Source organism: Acanthochromis polyacanthus, chromosome 23 (genome assembly GCF_021347895.1).
Source record: "Acanthochromis polyacanthus isolate Apoly-LR-REF ecotype Palm Island chromosome 23, KAUST_Apoly_ChrSc, whole genome shotgun sequence".
Taxonomy (NCBI): Eukaryota; Metazoa; Chordata; class Actinopteri; family Pomacentridae; genus Acanthochromis; species Acanthochromis polyacanthus.
The window spans coordinates 18619159-18639787 of NC_067135.1; the positions used below are offsets into that span (position 1 = coordinate 18619159).

The following is a 20629-nucleotide window of genomic DNA, read 5'->3' on the forward strand; positions in this document are numbered from 1 at the left end:
ACTCTTTCTTCGCTAAAATCAAACCCAAGGTTGTCTGTCTATGCTTAGATATTGTCAGAGGAGTTTCATAATTCTCTAAATCAGCCTGTCTCCTCTGCTCTACACTCCTTGGATGGTTGAGAAAGAAATGTGTTTTCTGTCTTATCAGTTACCACACCCTCAACCTCCCTCCCTGAAAAGGAAGTTGCCTCCATGCAAAGCTCTTTCTTGATATTATTTTTCGGGAATAGTTTCTTGTCTGCTAGAGATGGCAGGCCTAGATTATTTTATTTCCTCAGGTCAAGATTGCCCAGTGGAGAATTTACCATGCAATTAGCACTTATTGTTACTGTGACGCCCGTCTGGAAGTGTTTCACAAATTGATTAAATCAAGCAGAGGCTCCAAACTCAGGTGAAACCAAGTCGTTTTGTGGCAGTGGACTGCTTAGTTAACAATGGAGCAAGAAATGCTAAAGTGCATCTCCTGAAGACATTTGGATTTTTGAGTTCAGACTGGCTCTGCTCTTGTTATGTGCTTAGGTAAGCTCACTTGGCTGCACTTAGTTTTTTGCCTCGGGGAGGTCAAAGGGCAGAGGTAAACCAAAAGGACTAAAGCGGGCTGCTGTGTCTTGTGATTCTGTGATTTCAGTTATGAATTCGTCAGCCCAGCTCCAAGAATAGCTTATAATTACTGTATGACGCATTTTATCTTCACATGAAAGCATATACACGCTTCCTTTCTGTGTCACAATTATGCTGCAAATTATTACACGGACAATGATACACTCTAATTTTGTATTTTTGAGGTGTTCCTGGTGCGAACAGCTGCACCTTTTCTTTCTTTTGTTCTGCATTGCTGGACAATTGGGTCTATCAAAAGCATACTCATGAACAGAATTAACTGACGATGAAAAGATAACTGCACCACTTTTTCTTTGCAAGCACATAATGCATCTCAAAACACAATGTAAAGGCATGAAAAAATGCTGTACCTACATTTGTTTTGTCCATGAAGGTTTTGGGGATGCTGATGTTGAGAGCTCCAGCAAAAAATGCATTATACTGGCAAAGGTGGATTAACAAATGAGCAGCCCAATGTAACCTAACATGCAAGTGCAATACTTGGTGGATTACTTTGCAGCAAAGTGGTAGATCCTCAAGGCTGTGTAGGTGTCCCCTGCTATTGTAGTTAATATATGTACATCTGTGAAAAATCCAAAATAGCTTGGCTTAGTGGGATGTAATTTGTAGGGTACAGTTATTTATATTCACTCAAAACCAGTTAAAATACTAGCTTCATTACTTTGAAATGGTTGTGCCAATCACGGTGAAGCATGATGGTAATATCTTAACAAATAGTATGATGGTTCTCCATAATTACTCCACCAAGGAACGTGGAAGAGTTAAATGATGACTGCCGTTGGTTTGTTGGTTTGTTGGTTTGTTTGTCTGTTGGCAACATTACTCAAAAATGGACTAACGGATTTGGATGAAATTTTCAGGGAAGGTCAGAAATGATCCAAGGACCACGTAATTTGATTTTGGCAGCGATGCGGCTTATAGTCTGCATGGCGTCACTGTAGCTGTGACTACAAGTGAACACTACATCAGCTACCTGCCGACGATCACATGATTGAGATCCTACAACAAACTGACTGTTGCAGACCATAAATTTAGTGTTGCGCTGTCTGAGTGCTTTTCTTGTTTTCTCTGTGATGCATATCAAGAATAGAACACGAAATGGTACTTTGCTCAAAAAACAAAAACACTATATTGGACAGGAGGCAAAAAACACAGGAGTAACGGTGGTAATGGACTGGCTGAAGTGTGTATTAGTTATGTCACCATCCAGTCTCAAAGATCAGGATCAAGGGCAAATCATGACACTTTTTAGCTGATCAGAACAATCTTCAGTACAACCAGGTGCTACAGATAATCTACAATACATTTTTGATGTGCATATAGAGCATACAGGCTTATCGCCATCTTGTGAAGCCACGGTACAGCCTATCGCCTCACACTAAATTTAAAGGGGAACTTCGGTTTTTTTCAACCTGGGATCTGTTTTCCTATGTCATTTCATACAAGTGAGTGATGCAGAAATGAATTTTCGACACAGCTCCAGTATTTAGCCAGGCAGGCAGCTTAGCAGCTCAGCTAGCAGCTCAGCTAGCGAAAAGTATGGGGCAACTGGCCCCCCCGCGTCAAAGTCCGCCCTAACTTGCTTTTTTCCCCACACTGACCGGCTCGGATTGTCTCAACGAGTGTCCCACAACATACTAGAGATGAGAAGTGAACAAAAACCTCCACATTACCTGGCGATTGCTATTTGTTGTCCTCTGTATCCAAAGCTCAGGACGCAAGAAAGCAAATCTTGTTCCGAAATCGCGCGATAGCACGCGAGCTTTTGCTCACAACACAATAACTCAGAGGTTCCAAGTTGTGACCGGACCTCACAGTGAGATTTGGTTTGTGCAGGATGCTGATGGGGGGTCTGGGGGTCCTCCCCCAGAACATTTTGAAAATTACTGATCCTATTTCCTGCATTCTGGTATATTTAACCCGTTGCGCTTCAGTTGCGCTTCAGTGTCCCCCCCACGGTACACTTTGAGATCTGCATAAGCAATTTGCTCAATGTCTGAAACTGCAAACGCGATTATACAAACACTATACGCCGATGGAAAGCTTAGATTCTCAAGAATCCGCCGGTATAAACCACTTTCAGATGTGATTACCACAGCGGGTAATATAAACACATTTGTCCGACAAACAACGAATATCCATCCATCCGTTCTCTATACACGGCTTCAATGTACACCGCGCGACTCACATTTCCGGGTTCATTATTACACACAGATGTCTTGAAGTCGGTATATACTAGCCTAGCCGCGCTAGACAACCCACGGCAACGAATTTAATTCTCTGCCAGGGTGGGTCTAGTTACCCTCCATAAGGCTCGAGGCTGGATTCTCCTAAAACTGGCCGGACCAATCACCATGAAGTGTAGAGAGTGACACGGGAGTGGATTTTCACTCCTGTTCCATCCCACTCCCACAGAAAAAAATCTTGTCCCGTCCCAGTCCCAGGCCAGAGTAAAAAAAAAATCCTGTCCCATCCCACTCCTGGTAAAATGGCTCCCACTCCCATCCCACTCCCATTCAGAATGACTCCCACTTCTGTACCGCTCCCTTTTTTTCCCCCTTCCTCTAGTTTTTAGGCAATACAATGAATTTGATTTGATTTTCTCCCCGTTCTTTTTTAGATTACTTTGTGTTCTGCAGTTTCATTTCAAAAGATATGGCAACAGGAACAGTTCATCTCTGGTAAAATTAGGAGCCATTTATTACCTCGGTCCAAACAAAAGTGCCTACCTTAGTGTAATAAACCCAAACATATGAAGCTTCATTTTGCTTATTTATTGAGCAATTGTTCCCTTTGAACATTGACAATACTTTTCTGTTTTAAATTGTTTGAACAAAAAACTGCAATTTTGTTGGTCAGACGACACTTGAGACCCGAAGGTAATTTGCGTTTGACGAATAAAGAGATCTGTTGCTGATTCTTTATGGACTTTGCCTTGCAAGTGTGTCTCTTGAGACCACTCGTCCCTGACTCACTGCTGTACTTAACTATGGTTAAACACGTTTTGCAAGCGGCATACGGCGTGTTAACGCCATCACACTCGACTCTCGTGAAGCTGAGCAATATTTCCGACTTCCCTGCCATTTCTGTCAGCTTAATAGATAGGTCCTTACTTCTTACTTTGTGTTGCAAATCAGTTTTTAGCACATCAGATTCTACGCCAGTGTTAACTCCCTCCATAGCTGTTCTTCTTCTTTGAATTACGGCGGAGAGCAGCGGCCGGAAGCACTGTTGGCTTCTGGGCTGTGTAGTTCTTTTCACTTCCATTACAGTGTAGGCTTATTGGCAAAAAAACTACAAAATGGCAGCGCATGTCATAAATTATATTTTGTCTTATTGATTGGTTCCCGCTCCCGTCTGCTCCTGTTAACTTTTTATCCTGTACCGTCCCAATCACGTGATCAATAGTAAAGCTGACTCCCATCCCGCGGGAATCCCGAAAAAATGTCTCTAGTGTAGAGTCAGAAGGCGGGCGTAACTAAGTGACGACAGAGGCGCGACGATTCTGACAGAAACAACGGCGCACAATAAACAGTTATCTTTCGACTCGGCTTTGGCCACAGCCCTTAAAGATTTGAAACTGAAGCCCCCCTAAAATAGGCCTAGTGACGCCACTGCATTGTTGTCTTTTTAAACCCAGGGTTTTTAGACTGAGGTTCTTTTGTAACAACAGATTTTGAAAGTCTGTGACTGACTATTTCTATATCCGTCTAAAATCCACAATTTGAAAATCACATCAGGTGTGTTAAGGTATGAAAGCAAGGTTTGAACTCTTTTGTGCATTGCACCAGGTGCAGTTTACAAAAGACTTTGATGAAAGACTGTCTAAAGGCATGTTATTTATCTGCATCTGTGCAATTGTCCCTCCTTTCTCATGTATTATTTTTCACTAAATGTGTTACTGTACATAAACACCAACATTCCTGAGGTCAATAGGATTCCCACTCCTAATTGTTAATGTAGCCAAGCAAATAAAATAAACATTTAGTTTCCAAGTGATAGACAATGTGAAAGTCTAGTGAAGGAGGGGAAATCTACCATCTACCACTAGACTGTAAATAAATACTGAATCTCATCCACTGTATATGGCAAAATGAGGTCCAAAGAATGCTAGCTCATTTGCCACAGAAACACCTAAAAATGAGCCACCCATTCTTTCCGAATAGTAGCTGGTCTAAAAACAGTTGAGATGCTGATAAAAGGGATTTGCCAGAAATGAGGACAGCAGGACAGGATGCCAGAAAAAGAACTTTTCTGTTTCTCTGGTACTTTTCTACAAAAAAAAACAACACACCAATGTACATGACAACCATTTGCAGTAAAAATGGTTTTCAGAGTGGATAATGAAGCTCAGAGTTTAACTTGTGGGCTACCAAACTTTTATTTTGATTAAACTTAACACATATGGTCTCAATTTAAACTCACAGGGTATTTCTTCTCTCTTTCAAGAAAGCAGAGAGTGCCCCAACTGGAAACAAAAGGGGGGATGGTTGATGTGGTTTTCACATAGAGAGTGCGTCTTTTTGTAGACGGAATAAAGGGGGGTCAATTCATCTGATTCCTTCATGCCACTGTGGCATAAGCTGTATGTATTGTCAGCCAGGTATCCATGGCAACAGCTGCAGAGCAAGACCCCCCCCCCTTCCTTCCCTTTTTTTCATTTCTGTCCCGTACCTTGTCAAATTTCTGCCTCCTTCTCCCTCCCTCTCTTTCCAACTTGTACAGACATGGTTCGTGGAGTTTTGGGTGGGGAATGTTCAGGTATGCGTTCGCACATACACACACACAGATTCTGTCTGTGTGCTGCTGGTGGAGCAGACTAGGGAACAATGAGTCTCAAAAAGAGACTTTCCTTCAAGAAGACCTGGAACTTCAACACTGTAAGTAAACAGCGGCTCACTAGCCGAGCCTCCTCTTTTTCTTCTGCGAGGACACTCTTTTTGTTCACTCAGCTGCTTTTCTCATTAATATCCTTTTTTGTTGCTCGTCTTTCTCCCACTTAGAACAGCTGTTTGAAGCGGTAGGAACTCATGCTAATTAGTTTGGGGGGGCTAGAATCATCCTTGACTTGTGTAAAAGTTTAGAAGAGGCTTGATAAAGTACTGAATAAGTTACATCTCGACTCAGTTTCTAAAGGCAGGGACATGTCTAAACAAGCCCAAAAGATAAAATAAGTCACCTTTAAAAGATCAAAAATGTACTCTGTGAAAGGTGTTAATGAGAATTAGTATTTATGTGAATGAAGCAGGTCTTTTAACTGATTTAACACTGATGAAAGTTTGTTTTAGTTGTGGTGCCTCACGTCACATCATAAATCTGTCTTGCTGTGATCATATATACGCTGCTTCAGCATGTGGTATCTTGAGATGTTGTTGTATGGCGTGTGGGGCTGTGCCACAGTAAAGCTGCTCTTTTCAGTGCCAAATTCACTCACCGCAGTGATTTCAATTGTCATTTTCTCTATTTGGTTAACAACTTTTAAGTAGAGTGAGGAGACATTTGCCATTTAGCCGTACATTAAAAGGACCTGTTGTGCTCAGAGCCACCCACAGTGGACCAGTTTGTCACCAGTGGTGTGAACAGAGGAAGAAAGCATATGGACATGAGGTGATGGTCTGCCTGAGTCATCACCATGGCATCATTGTAGCAGAACTGAAGGCAAGGAAGCAATAACGAGTTGAAAAACCCATGGTTGTGTGTGTGGTCTGACCCCTGCCACTTCATACATGCAAACATACACTCAGTCATCACCTTCTGTGCATTTGCAAGTATAATGCCTAATGATGTCTTTGTATTTGTGTTTAAACAGTCAGTTTATTGATTAGTTTATCTACAGACTGACAACAATATTTTAATGGTATTTATTAAGCTAAACAGACAAACATTTGTCATTTCCTGTCCCTCAAATGTAAGGATTTGCTACAGCTACTATAATTTAAACTGCATGCTTTTGGTTATTTCTGTTGTACAAAAGCAGTTATTTCAACATATCATCTTGCATTCTGAAATGTTGCCTTAGCATTTTTACTTTATTTTTTTTTATAACTTTCTATCAATTTATTGAGAAATTCATTTAAGAAATGCATTACAAGAAATACACACACACACCGAATAGGTGGGAGGGAGGGGAATGTTAAAGGCTCCTTGCCATGATGTGCACACCTGCTCAGCATTTTCACACTTCAAATACCCCTTTAGTATCCACTTCATTTGCTCTTGATTTAATTTGTTTGCCATTGCTCACAATCCCTGTAAAAACAAAACAAAAAAACATAGAAATGAAAACCAAAACTGGAAGAAATAGCTTAATAACATTTACAAAATGTGAATAAGTGATATGGAATACTGGTTTGGAATTATGGTTTGGATAAATTAGATCTAAAATGTGAAACAGACAGTGAAACAACTGCAAGCCTACTTTTTGCCCATCCTGTGTATACATACACTACTGTTCAAAAGTTTGGGGTCACCTAGAAAGTTTCACATTTTCCATGAAAACTCACACATTTATTCATGTGCTAGCATAATTGCAAAAGGGTTTTCTAATCATCAATTAGCCTTTCAACGCCATTAGCTAACACAATGTAGCATTAGAACACAGGAGTGATGGTTGCTGGGAATGTTCCTCTGTACCTCTATGGAGATATTCCATTAAAAATCAGCCATTTCCAGCTGGAATAGTCATTTACCACATTAACAATGTCTAGACTGCATTTCTAATTCATTTAATGTTATCTTCATTGAAAAAAATGCTTTTCTGTCAAAAATTAAGACATTTCGAAGTGACCCTGAACTTTTGAACGGCAGCGTGTGTGTGTGTGTGTGTGTGTGTGTGTGTCAGTCATCAGTGGATATCAGTAGTAGGCCCAGAATGAATCAGCAGTAGAATGAAACATTACATCTAGTCATTTCTGTCACAGTTGGTCAGATTAACATTTCAATTTATTAAAATGCTTAAGTGTGTGTGAGCAACTTCACACTTCCCTTGTGTGTGTCAAGACAGCATGATTTATTGTAACTCCCACTCTTTTCCATGAATGAATAAGTAAAAACTCTGCTCTTGCATAAACCATATATGTATCATATTTGCCAATCAAATAGTTTCAATAATAAATATTGTCGTAGCACTGACCCCTGAAGCATTACCAATGTTAAAGCTAAATTTCATAACTAAAGTGCTTAACCTGGATGCTTTTGCTTGTATATATATTGTGTGACACAATGTCTTGTTCTTCAAAGGAACATAAATTGCAACACTCTATGTATTTAGGGTTTGAGGTTTAGCTGTTTTAGAGCCAAAAGGGCAGACAGATGGAGTGGGTGTTCTTTCTTTTCTCTCTCTCCCTTCTGTTCTGGCTTCGTGTTGGTCCTCGTTCCACCCACCCATGAGTAGTGTACACATGCAAGCCACCACAGAAGGGGTGGCTTTTGGGTGTTGACGATATATGGGTGGACTCAGCAGCAGCAGCAGAGCTGTAAAGACGCTGTGACAGGCAATTAGTGGTTTTGTGGTTTATGTCTGATAGAACTTTTACATGTGGTCACTCCCAAAATGGAAGCAAGTGTCACATCAGTGCACATAGCCCATCCCATGTGTCTTCAGATGACCAGTACACAATATGTCTAGACTCGTTCTACAGGTGATTGATTAAGCTGAGAACTAGGAATTAAAAACAACTATTTTGGATTTATATTATGAATAAAATCAAAATGGAAAAGGAAACTATGATAATGTTTCACTGTGTGTTTGTGCATTACCGCTGTCTTTATTAGCCTTACCAAAGTAATGGTTTGCAGACCAATAGTGCTTTTTCACACTGAAGTATTGCCAAGTTAGTATTTGTTGGTCCTTCATACAAACTTTTGAGTGTGATTCATTCATATTAGACCCAACTGGGGCCACAGCTAACATTTTCATTACCAATTAATCTACAGATAGTTTCTTTAGTAGCCAATCAATCATTTGTCTCTAGGAAACTGCAAATAGTTTAAAATGACCATCAGGAATTCCCACAATCCACAGTGACAAATTTCGAAGTTCTGTTTTGCTCCACCAACAGCTTAAAATGCAACGATTTTCGATTTAGCGTCATGTAAAAATCAAGGGAGCGAGAAAATACAGACAGGTTTTTCTATCATTTGAATAATCCGTTCATTGTCTAATTGTTGCAGCTCTATTTCCACGCTTGGACAGTAGGATTTGCATGCTCACTGGAGAGGTGTGTGCTGTCTGCCTTTTGTTCAGGGTCATCTACACATGCATAGAGCACCCACTGCAGAGTTAGCAAGTGAAAAGAGGAGCATTACGACCAGTGATGGCCTCCCAAGCAGTCTGCGCTGATAGCTTCTGATGTTTGTGGCCGCGGTTAGCAGGAATGTGCACATCCAGGGCTGTGAATCTGTGTGTGCGAATAAAGTAAAATGAAGGGTGGGTCCTAGTGTGGAGGTGTGAACAGCTGTGTGTGGTAGAGACAATGAACGGGTCCACCCACTCACCACTTTTTGGTCTTGTGTCAGGTCCCAAGATCCAACCCTTTCCCAGTAACACACACTCACATACAAACCAGAAGGATACACACACACACACACACACACACACACACACACACACACACACACACACACACACACACACACACACACACACACACACACACACACACACACACACACACACACACACACACACACATGTTTGTACTTCTATCTTAGTGAGGACATCCATAAGCGTAATGCATTTCCTAGAGCCTTACCCTAACCTTAACCATCACAACTGATTGCCTAACCCTAATCCTTACCCTAACCAAACCTCAATTCATACCTGTTCTCTAAAAACAAGTCTTCACCCTCAAACATGGTTGTTTCAAAGTGAGGACCGGCCAAAATGTCCTCACTTTGTAAAAATGTCCTCACTTTGATATTTAAATGCAGAAAATGGTACTCACCATGTAGCAAGTACAAGAACACACACACACACACACACACTTCCGAGTCACTGGTGTAATGTCTGAAGAGACGCTGCTACCAGCACAGGCTTTGTTCTCCTGCTTTAGCACAAGAGGTCATGAGGGCAGCTTCTCACCCATGTCTTTCTTTGTTCTCTTCCAGTCTGCTGCTTCGTCTGATGGCGGTGAGTGCAATTTCTTTATTATCTATTTCAAACAGTAAGGAAAATAGAAAAAAAAAATCCAAACACCATGCTGAAGTTAGTATGAGGTTTAGCAAAGTATTCAAGTTGTGTTTCTATTTATAAGAATGCTTTAAGAAGCTACAGGTTTGTAGGAGGCATTTTAAAGCTTTACCTCAGTCGCGTTTTGATCTTGCTTGTTGTGCTTTGTCTGTTGTTTTAGTGCCAGTGTTTTTATTTCTCATTTTCTTTTCCACCCTCAACGCAGAACTTTGTAGTTGCTCAATAAAATTATCTCATAAAAAGTCTTTTAGCGAGGGCTCTGTATTCACTGCATGCCTCATTAGCAAAGGATGTTTGTTGAGCGTATTTTGGGTTATAGTTGGGGCTAGTGGGTGTGCTGTCTGGACCTCTCTTTCATAGCAGCTTGAACTACATTTGCTAACAGGCTGACGGTATGATTCAGTTGAATTGGAGCATACTGTACATTTGAAAGGTTATACAGAGCCTTAGTCATTCTCTCTGTGTGATGTCATGTACTATTTACAGTGCTTTTATTTCACAAAGTCACAGCTTAACTACAGCTGTTGGTAAATCCATCCCACTTACACATGATTTGATCAGCTGTTCTTAAATGTAACAATTAACACTGCCAACAAGTTGCATGTCCACAGATAGACTTTTTTTTACTGTGCACTTCTTGCTTGGTCTGTACACAGCTCTAAAGATGCCATCTTCTTGCAGGTACTGTGCATGCCGAGGTTCCACTTTAGTTAACTAATCATCTGTATCCTCTCTCTGATAAAGTAAAAATCTGCAGTTTCCCTTTGTGGGATGCAATCAGATATTCTGGTCTTGTGCTGCACACTTCACCACAGCACAGGTTTTGAACTCTGACTTTCACATATTGTGTAATATTTACTTGGGAAAGGTGGAGCAGCTGGTAAAGATAATAGGCCTTTGTCTGGTGGCCTCATCAAATTATCCTAGTGTCTTTCTCTTCCAAGAAAGAATCATAGACATGACTATCTTTGTGAAGGCCTTTTGAATATGGGCTATTCCATCTGAAATCATCAGGGCCCCTCTGCCTGACAGTCTCTGACCCAGCAGTTCTTGCCATTTTTACAGAAGACCTACAACAAATTTATGAAAGAACCAAAATGCATGACTGTTTTAACAACAAGGACGCATGTTTCAATAATTCACTCATCAAAAATGAAAAGGAACCATTGGAAACTCAAGACTTCTGTAATAATCAGTCTTTACAAGCCAATGTAAAGTTATGTTCACATGAGAGCATCACTTAAGTGGTAAATTGTCTTCCTATAACTCTAATAAGAAAGGCAGGTTTTCAGTAAGGTTTTCCCAGCCTAACAAAGGAAGTCTGAAAATGAAAAATTTCCCCATATTAAAAATAATGTCTTAGTTATATTTGGAGAACCATTTTGGAACTCCAGAACTCTGTTCTACTTGGATCATGACACTTACCAGTATTTCTGTTATGACTTGTCTTAACTGCTCTGTCAGTCATTAAAGTTAAACTCATTAAACTCGTTAAATCATTTTTGTGATCAAGTGTTTCATATAAAAAAATATTCTATGTCTTGCTTTCCTGTGACATGCGACTAACGGTTTAGAAAATATAATTAGTTATCTTCTGCGTCATGTCCTCCTTTTAATGTGTTTGAAATGGGACTTAAAATTTTTAGAACATTTTCAACTTACCCATATTTAGAGATTATTTCATCTACGTGTTCAATATTTCTTATTCAGAATCAATGGCATGATGAGAAACAGCAAAAGTTTCCGGCTTTCATTTGACCTTTACATATAGCCCCAAATTTTAACGAGGTTCCGCCAATAAGAAAAAAGTCTCAGAAATTTTAAATATATGCTACTGTTCAAAAGTTTGGGGTCACTTAGAAATGTCTTTATTTTTCGAAAAAAGCATTTTTTTTCAATGAAGATAACATGAAATGAATCAGAAATCCAGTCTAGACATTGTTAATGTGGTAAATGACTATTCTAGCTGGAAACGGCTGATTTTTAATGGAATATGTCCATAGGGGTACAGAGGAACATTTCCAGCAACCATCACTCCTGTGTTCTAATGCTACATTGTGTTAGCTAATGGTGGTGAACGGCTAATTGATGATTAGAAAACCCTTGTGCAATTATGCTAGCACATGAATAAAAGTGTGAGTTTTCATGGAAATATGATGTTGTCTGGGTGACTCCAGATTTTTGAACGGTAGTCTATATTATATCTAAAATTTCACAAATATTATGAAACTCAAAAGTGTTCGCTCCAAAATTACTTAAAAAATTGGAGGATTTGTGATGGAATGATCCATATTGGTCTTAGTAGTGCCTTTTGGTCAAGCTGATTGACAAGTCGGTACCATATGGATGTGCGTACTTTCTTTGATGAGAAAAACTACAAGACCTCTGTTCACTTAAATGAATTAAATTCCAGAATAGCTGCAGTTTACCTTCTGAAACACTCAGACCTGCTAACAACACACAAAAATCACACAAATGGCTCTCACATTTCCTCTGGCCTGAATTCCCCTTTACCGTCAGAGCTCTCTAACCTTTGCATTGTGCTCTTACTTCTTGCAGACTATAGTGGAATCCAGTTGCAAGGATGCTGCAGCCAGAGCAGTCTAAACAGTAATGGCAGTCTACCGGGAGCAGGCAGCTATCGAGGGGCTCCAGAGCAACGTGTGGCTAGCTGGGCTGCCTGCTTTGAGCGTCTCCTCCAGGATCCTGTAGGTGTGCGGTACTTCTCGGTAAGATAAGAAAAGTTTCATTCAATTGTGATACTTTAAAAGGCTGTCAAAAGTGTTGTCAGGCAGCTAATCTGAAGCTTTTCTGTATTAAATTTGTAAGTAAATGAGGTGGGTGTGCAAGTCTAAGTAAGGATTAAAATAAAAGACTGATGTGGCCTCTGGATTTTGAAAACAAAACCAATGTTAGTCATTCAAATATGCATTCTCTCAGACAGCAAGGGACACATAGCCTAGCCGCGCTAGACCCAGGTCTGAAGACACAAGGGTCTAGTGGGCTAAAAGGTTATCTTTCAAATCACTCTGCAGCAGTTGGGTAGGTTTACAACCAATCAGCGCAACGAATAGGCTGACGTAGTTCCTAGAGCACCGGAAATCAGAGGATGCGGGAGTTCGGTGAAGCCTTATTTATACAGTCAATGGGTGAAGCTCAAGTATATTATAGACATGTTAACAGAAAGATTATTCAGAGTCGGTGCTAATGGAGCTCAACAACTGTTGACGTTTTTGTTGTCGACCCTGGCAGAGAATTAAATTTGTTGCCGTGGGTTGTCTAGCGCAGCTAGGCTAGTTGTTTCTGGTTGTTTCTGTCAGAATCGTCGTGCCTCTGTCTGTCGTCACTTAGTTCACTTCATGGTGATTCGTCGGCCAGTTTTAGGAGCATCCAGCCTCGAGCCTTATGGAGGGTAACTAGACCCACGCTGGCAGAGAATTAAACTTGTTGCCGTGGGTTGTCTAGTGCGGCTAGGCTAAGGGACACATTCACTAATTGCAAAAAAGTCAGATTCCGTAGAAGTTGATGAGAAAATAAACCCATTTCAATTACTTTGTTACCTCAGTATACTGTTTCCTAATGTGTTCATGGGCTCAGTTGCTCGTTTTAAGTTATTGCCAATGCAGCATGGTGTTCATTTGGTAAATTGTGGTTTCTCCAGAGAAAAATAAATAAGAAAGCACAGTATGCTTTAGGGCATGGTTACAGCGTGATACACATATTTATGAATGTGCGTAGTTTCTTCAAATTCTCAGTCAAAACCACTCACATGTCATGTCTAGTTTTAAAAGACAAGATGGTGACAAACTTAAGGCTTTAAAACAGTGGCATTCATCCAGAGTTACAGTCCATAGAGAATACTGATTATCTGCTGATGATCCTTGCCACAGGAGCAACACCTTTAACACGTATGTAGATATAACGTTTGGTATGTAACTTAATTATAGGTTTATATAAATGTACAACTGGTTCTGGTTCAGAACTACAGTGAGTAAAGCACCTCCTTTTGTATTATCGTGCACCATTTCCTCCCACATAAAAGATGTGTCTTTTGAATTGGGTCCACAACACCTTCAAAAAGCTCAATATTAAGTTTGGTATCATAAAACCACCTTCCTCTTCACCTTTCTTTAACGCTGATCAGAGCTGCAGTCGCCTACACCAATCTGCGCCTACACTTACACCAGTCTTGTTACATTACACCTAATAATTTCTGTCCTCACTACAGGTCTGAACAGTAACAGCCCTGGAAGGAGAAGAAATCACTATTGCTAGTTTGAGATCATATGAAACCTCTTGTGCTGTGTGTTTCCACAGGAATTTCTAAAGAAAGAATTCAGTGAGGAGAATATCTTGTTCTGGCAGGCCTGTGAATACTTCAGTCATGTCCCTGCAACTGATAAAAAGCAGGTAAGTTCTCAGTGTGCAGCTAGAGATGCAGTTAAGGTTTTGTATTGTACTAAATGATGCTGTAATGCCCACTGTGAATTGGTGGATTGTGTGAAAAGATTCCATTAAAAATCAGCTGTTTCCTGCTGGAGTAGTCATTTACCGCATTAACAATGTCTAGACTGCGTTTCTGATTCATTTAATGTGATCTTCATTGAAAAAATGCTTTTCTTTTAAAAATAAGGACATTTCTAAGTGGCCCCAAACTTTTGAACATAGGCGTTTATTATCCATGAAATTTATCCTGTGACAATATTTTACACTCTTTACGTTCTACTAATGGGGATGAGGGTCTGTCCACATCAGATGACATGCTGATGCTTATTTATATGCATGTAAACCCAGTTTTTTCAAGTTTAAATATAAAGACAGGCTGCATCATAACATTCCACAGCTGTCCTTGAAATTCTCATCAATGCTTTTTTCTGCAGCTGTCCCAGAGGGCCGGAGAGATTTACAACAGCTTCCTGTCCAGTAAGGCCACCATGCCGGTTAACATTGACAGCCAAGCCCAGCTGGCTGATGACGTCCTCACCTCCCCACGGCCCGACATGTTCAAAACCCAGCAGCTCCAGGTACCAACAATACAGCTGTTGACTTTATTTATTAGGGCTCCTCACTCCGTTACTTGATAAATAATGCGGTGTTCGCAGTTGTTATTAAAATATTTCACCTAACTAGTTCGTCCCACATTTGAATTATTCCAGTTGTTTTATATCAAGCTTAAGATCAAGACGTTTTCTCAACAGTATTAAGGGAATTCTGTGTGCAGTAGAGGGTTTGTTCTCATCTAGCCTTTAGTCGCTTTGCGCAGCATATTGGGCTTTTTTTTTGGGTGGCCATCTGGGTTTGTTTACAAAAGGGCTCAAAGGCTTTACCACAGAGATAAACACAAACTGGCATACACCCACAAATAATCTAGCACATAGTGTGCACACAGACCCATAGACATGCACTCAAAGATCTGTATATTTTCAGGTTGCACAAGATCGTGATTATATCCTTGCTGTTGGGACTCCTGTCGTAACAGCAGCTAACTCTGTGTTAACATTAGTAGCTCCTTATCTCTTGTTTCATTCTGGTTCATTTTTGTCACAGGCTAATTTTCGACCACAAACGCCCCTTTGTGCATCTTCCTTTCCTCTTCACATTTTCTCATTTTCACAAACCTTCTGTCCTCTCGTCTTATTGTCTGACATCCACGTTTGCCACATTTACAGATCTTCAATTTGATGAAGTTTGACAGCTATTCGCGATTCCTCAAGTCCTCCCTCTACCAGGAGTGCATGCGTGCCGAGGTGGATGGTCAGCCCTTGCCAGACCCCTACCAAATCCCCTGCAGTCCTGCACCCTCAAAACACAGCGCGAGCTCTGACCGCTCCACCCTCTCCACTCCAAAAAAGGTACCATTACGAAGACGAAATTTGGCACTTTGATATACACTACCATTCAAAAGTTTGGGGTCACCCAGACAATGTCATGTTTTCCATGGAAACTTACATTTTTATTCGTGTGATAACATAATTATATAAGGGTTTTCTAATCATCAATTAACCTTTCAACACCATTAGCTAACACAGTCGACAACATGAGTCCTTTGTTTTCATTTTTCATTTGGTGTTGTCTGCTGTTGACTGTTGTAAATATTTTTCTTCATGATTACAGCAATATACAATACCGTTCAAAAGTTTGGGGTCACCCATGTGCTAACATAATTACGCAAGGGTTTTCTCATCATCAATGAGCCTTTCAACACCATTAGCTAGCACAATGTAGCATTAGAACACAGGAGTGATGGTTGCTGGAAATGTTCCTCTGTACCCCTATGGAGATATTCTATTAAAAACCAGCCATTTCCAGCTAGAATTTTCATTTACCAAATTAACAATGTCTAGACTGGATTTCATGTGATGTTGTCTTCATTGAAAAAAACTGCTTTTCTTTCAAAAATAAAGATATTTCTAAGTGACCACAAACCTTCGAACGGTAGGTTATGTGTTCGCTAGCATCGGGCTCCATCTGTGTAGAATGACATATGAAATAGATTTTGTTTGTCTTCCAACCTCCAGGAAGGCAGGAAGCAGCGGTCAGGGAGGTCACCGAATGAGGAAAGCAGAGATGAAAGTGCCGACAAGAAACGTGGCATCTTCTTCTCCTGGTCCCGCAACAGGAGCTTTGGGAAAGGTCCAAAGAAGAAGGACATTGGAGACATTAACCTCGGTAAGAAATGATTTAACAATGCTGTAGCTTTCTGGTTGCAAAGTTTGACACTGTTTTATGCTTTGGCAGTAAAAAGTCACTGCCAGCTCCGTGGTCGACATGAGCGACATGCAGGAGACGTGGAAATGCAGCAGCCCTGCAGAGAGCAGGGCTATGCGTCAACATAGTGATCTGCCTTTCTAGCTAAATGTAACTCAGTCTGATGCTTTTTCAAACTACAATTATAAATCCAAAACATTGGTATTTGTCATGTTAAATCTTGACACTGTCTTGGTGTTACATTTTCTAAGTATCCCTTTAATGTGACTGGTGTGCCAGTGGAGCTTATCTCCATGAAATCTTCATTCTCCATGCTGTTTTTGTGCAGATTACTGGGGAAGTAATGGGAGGAGGGAGTCCCAGGGCTCCTTGTCGTCCGGCACCAGTCTGGAGATGGCCACTTCCTGCTCTGCTGGCAAGATTGAGGTAAGATTCCTCTAGAAAGATCACCATGGCAACACAGAGCCCAGTGCCTGCTGAAGCCATCATAATAGGCCAGAGTATTTTTTTTTTCTGCTTGTCAACCCACTCATATTTTGTTTATGGATAACATAAATGAGAATGGTTAATTTATTATGCCTGTGTCCTCAGACTGATAATCGCCACTCAGTTGGAGCGTGGGAACGTTCACCCAAACATTGTAGCGTGCTGCTACCTGATGGTTCCTGTTCTTCTATTACCCTTCGGCCCAGTGCATCCATTAGAGAAGTCCTCCACGACCTCTGTCACAGCATTAGCGTCAACATTGCCGCCGTCGATCTTTTCCTGGTGGGAGGAGAAAAGGTAAGGAGTGTAGATGATGCCAACACAGAACTGACGGATGCTAAGAACATCCAGTGCTGGTTTATCATAAAGCTGCAAAAAGCTTTTAAATGAATTTTGTCGACTGTATTCATTATAAAGCGGTTAATCACATATAAATAAAATGATAATTTTTCCATTTCAAAATAAAATGACCAAAAACAAATAATTTTTTTTGTTTTTTTTTGTTTAAAAGTTTAATTTGAAAAACTAAAAGTAGAGAAAGAAAAAATGCTACCAGTTTTAAAGTTTAGACAAAAAAAGCCTTTTCCCATTTGGAAGCTACTGGCAGAACTGGAAATCAAATTGTTCTCCATACAGAACTTCCTGACATTCACTGTCAGTGATTGTCACTGTCAAGTGTCAGTGATTTCTGCGTGGGTTTTGCCATTCTCAAGCAGCTCGCAAATGAAATTGGAAAAGGCCTAGAGTAAAACCAGTGTTGATATGTGTTCGCGGTCCAGACCAGCCAGAAACTGTTCTTCCTCGGCGACTTTTCCGGCGTTGCAACAAATTAAATCAACAACCACATTTTGTATTTCGGGTTTAAAAAGCTAGAGCAAAAATCCAATACTGTGGTTTTTTTCATTAGTCAAGTAATACATTTCGGTTTTGAAAACTGAAAAACAAAAAAACACAGCGGTTTAATGTTTTTTTTTTTTTTTAGATTTTATTTTGAAATGGAAAAATCAAAGAACGAACCATACGTGGATTGATTAACTACACTTCCCATTTAGCAGGCTTTATGTTGTGAGGACTCCTTGACCTTCAGGAAGTGAATCAAGAAGAATTAATGATATGTCTTCAGATTACTGAATATATATGGCACAGAATGCAGCGCTCTGTTGGTTAGCAAACTTCTATGTGTTGCTAAGTTTCATGCTCTTCAATCCCACAGCCTTTAGTGTTGGACCAAGACTGCATGACCCTCAGCTCACGGGACCTAAGGCTGGAGAAGCGCACCTTGTTTAGGTATGAACAACCAGTCAAAGCTCACTTCAGTTCACTTTCTCATTTTTTGTTGATGCTTTTACATTTACTTATGCTCTTTGTTTGCTCTTAGATTGGACCTAGTACCCATTAACCGCTCCGTGGGGTTGAAAGCCAAACCTACCAAACCAGTCACTGAGGTCCTGCGTCCCGTGGTGGCCAAATATGGTCTCCACCTCAGTGATCTTGTGGCCAAAATAGTAAGTTGCTCCCAGTGGTTACAATGGGCTTTTGAAGCTCCTGTGCGTCTAGAGAACAGCCTGCATAGTGTATGACAGTGCCACAGGGTGGAGTATTATGGTTAGGGGAGGGAAACGACCGCATCCTTTTCCATCTCTACATGGTGGTTAGCACTCTGACTCAGCCCAGCCTGTGAAGATGGATCACAAGGGCTATAATTAAGAATGACGACATTCCTCAAACATGCCGGCTCATTCCTCCTCCCCTTAACCCTTGGCAGATTTATTTTAGTCCTGTGGGTTTCCAGGCATTATAGCTGTATTATACAGTATACCAGAGCTGAAGGATGGTTTGTAAATTAAGCAAAGGCTCATGCACTTAAATATCAGCCATGTGCAAAAATGTAGTAAATACCTCCACACTATGCTATATTTAGACATGCAGCCAACAGGTAGAGATACTAACATGCCGATCATGAAATTGTTCTTTGTTTCAGAGTGGAGAGACGCAGCCTTTGGATCTGGGTGCCCCCATATCAAGTCTAGACGGTCTGCGAGTCGTGTTGGAACGAACAGATCCATCCTCAGGGAAAGGTAAAATGCTGTAACACAATAAAATGCAAAATGTTACAAATGGTAATACAGTTTAACCCTCGTATTGTCCTGCGGGTCAGATGGACAGTGAAACTTCTGATGTCCAAATTTTCAACATTTTTGGGAAGTTTTTGAACATTTTTTCATGGAAAAAAAGAAAAATATTTCTTAAGAGCATTGAGGAAAAAATCAACCAAAATCCAACGAAATTCGCTGGATTTTGTTGATTTTTTTCCTCAATGTTCTTAAGAAAATATTAGAAGTTTTGCTGATATATATGTAATCACTGTGGACATTTTTACTCATTTTTTAGAAGATTTTTACTCATTTTTTGAAAGAATTTTCTTGCCAAATTTGGGGATATTGTCAAGGGAAACTTTTAAAGAATTATTGGAATTTTCTTCTTCAAGATTTTGCAAATTTTCATAAATTTGGGGATTTTTTTTCTGCTGAATTTTTGGATTTCTTTTTTTTCGGACAAGGAAGCAATATTTTTTAGTGCCTGTAAATGAAGACAACAGGAGGGTTAAAAAGATGTTTTTTTCCTCAATGCAACCTATAAACAACTATACTAGGTTACCCTTTCTCAACCAGCTTTTAGAAATTTTAAATTGCAAATCACGTCTACCTCTGTTATTCCGCTGATTAACATATGCAGGTTTTGCAGACTTCATCTCTTAGGGCCTGAGTGTTCTTTTCTCTCCCCCCTGCCACTCACTATCTTCTCATCATTCTGAACCTGATGAATTTTTCATGTACACATTTCTGTCTCTGTGTCTAATAGACAAATCTAAGTCTTCCTCCCTAAAAAACCACCCTCCGACCAGGAGTTTTTCGACAACAGTAAGTACTCCAGGCTTCTTTATTCTCATCCATTTTGCTATCAAGTCCACATGTTGGGGTTGTGTCCTTTCCTATTGCTATGCTGCTTCTGCGACATCGAATGTCATTTTTCAGTGACTCACATGCCAGCTAATACTGAGATCTCAGCTGGTGTTCAATTCTTGTGTTTTTGGTGTTCTTCTTCCTAACACTGCCTGTCGCTGACTCACTCACTTATGTTTGCCGCGCTTGGGTTATCGCACCATATGAAGACAGATCAAACTTAGTCTGGATCATATCAAAGATGCGCAGCCGACAGATGGACCGGGCTCATTTTGCAAAAAGGTTTCAGTAAATCTGGACACTGCTGACTAGGGTGCTTAGCAGCTCATGCTTAGCCTCCCCCCGTATGAACCCCCCCCCACCCACCCACCTCCTACCCCCCACCCCTCACCCCTTCCCAACCCTCCATCTCCTAACAGAGTGCATTTCTTTGTTGCATCTGCAGGGAGATGAGAGGTCAACACCAAAGGACTTTTCTGTGAGAGCAAGTGGACCAGACTCCGCACTCCCAGGGGGGAACAGAATACAGAAAAAGATAAATATAGATGAAGCCGAAGGTAAATCCCCCTCATCCTTACTCGTCTTTCTCTCTTTTAACCTGTGGTGACTCTCCTAGCTTTGCTTTGCCTCGGCACAAACTAATATCTTTGGCAGCTCCCAG

At 40.6% G+C, this 20629-nt stretch overlaps 1 protein-coding gene across 3 annotated transcripts in view; it reads left to right on the plus strand.

Annotated features, from left to right (window-relative positions):
* Positions 1-20629, plus strand: part of rgs12a (regulator of G protein signaling 12a) — a 50054-nt gene that overhangs the window by 20937 nt on the left and 8488 nt on the right. For all 3 annotated transcript variants that reach the window (XM_051943686.1, XM_022214126.2, XM_022214127.2), the window contains 13 exons: positions 9730-9751; positions 12371-12540; positions 14129-14221; positions 14692-14835; positions 15481-15663; positions 16330-16480; positions 16848-16945; positions 17111-17302; positions 18219-18292; positions 18384-18510; positions 18987-19083; positions 19868-19926; positions 20414-20525. In XM_051943686.1, coding sequence (XP_051799646.1) covers positions 9730-9751; positions 12371-12540; positions 14129-14221; positions 14692-14835; positions 15481-15663; positions 16330-16480; positions 16848-16945; positions 17111-17302; positions 18219-18292; positions 18384-18510; positions 18987-19083; positions 19868-19926; positions 20414-20525 — 1522 coding nt within the window. The remainder of the gene's footprint in view (positions 1-9729; positions 9752-12370; positions 12541-14128; positions 14222-14691; positions 14836-15480; positions 15664-16329; positions 16481-16847; positions 16946-17110; positions 17303-18218; positions 18293-18383; positions 18511-18986; positions 19084-19867; positions 19927-20413; positions 20526-20629) is intronic.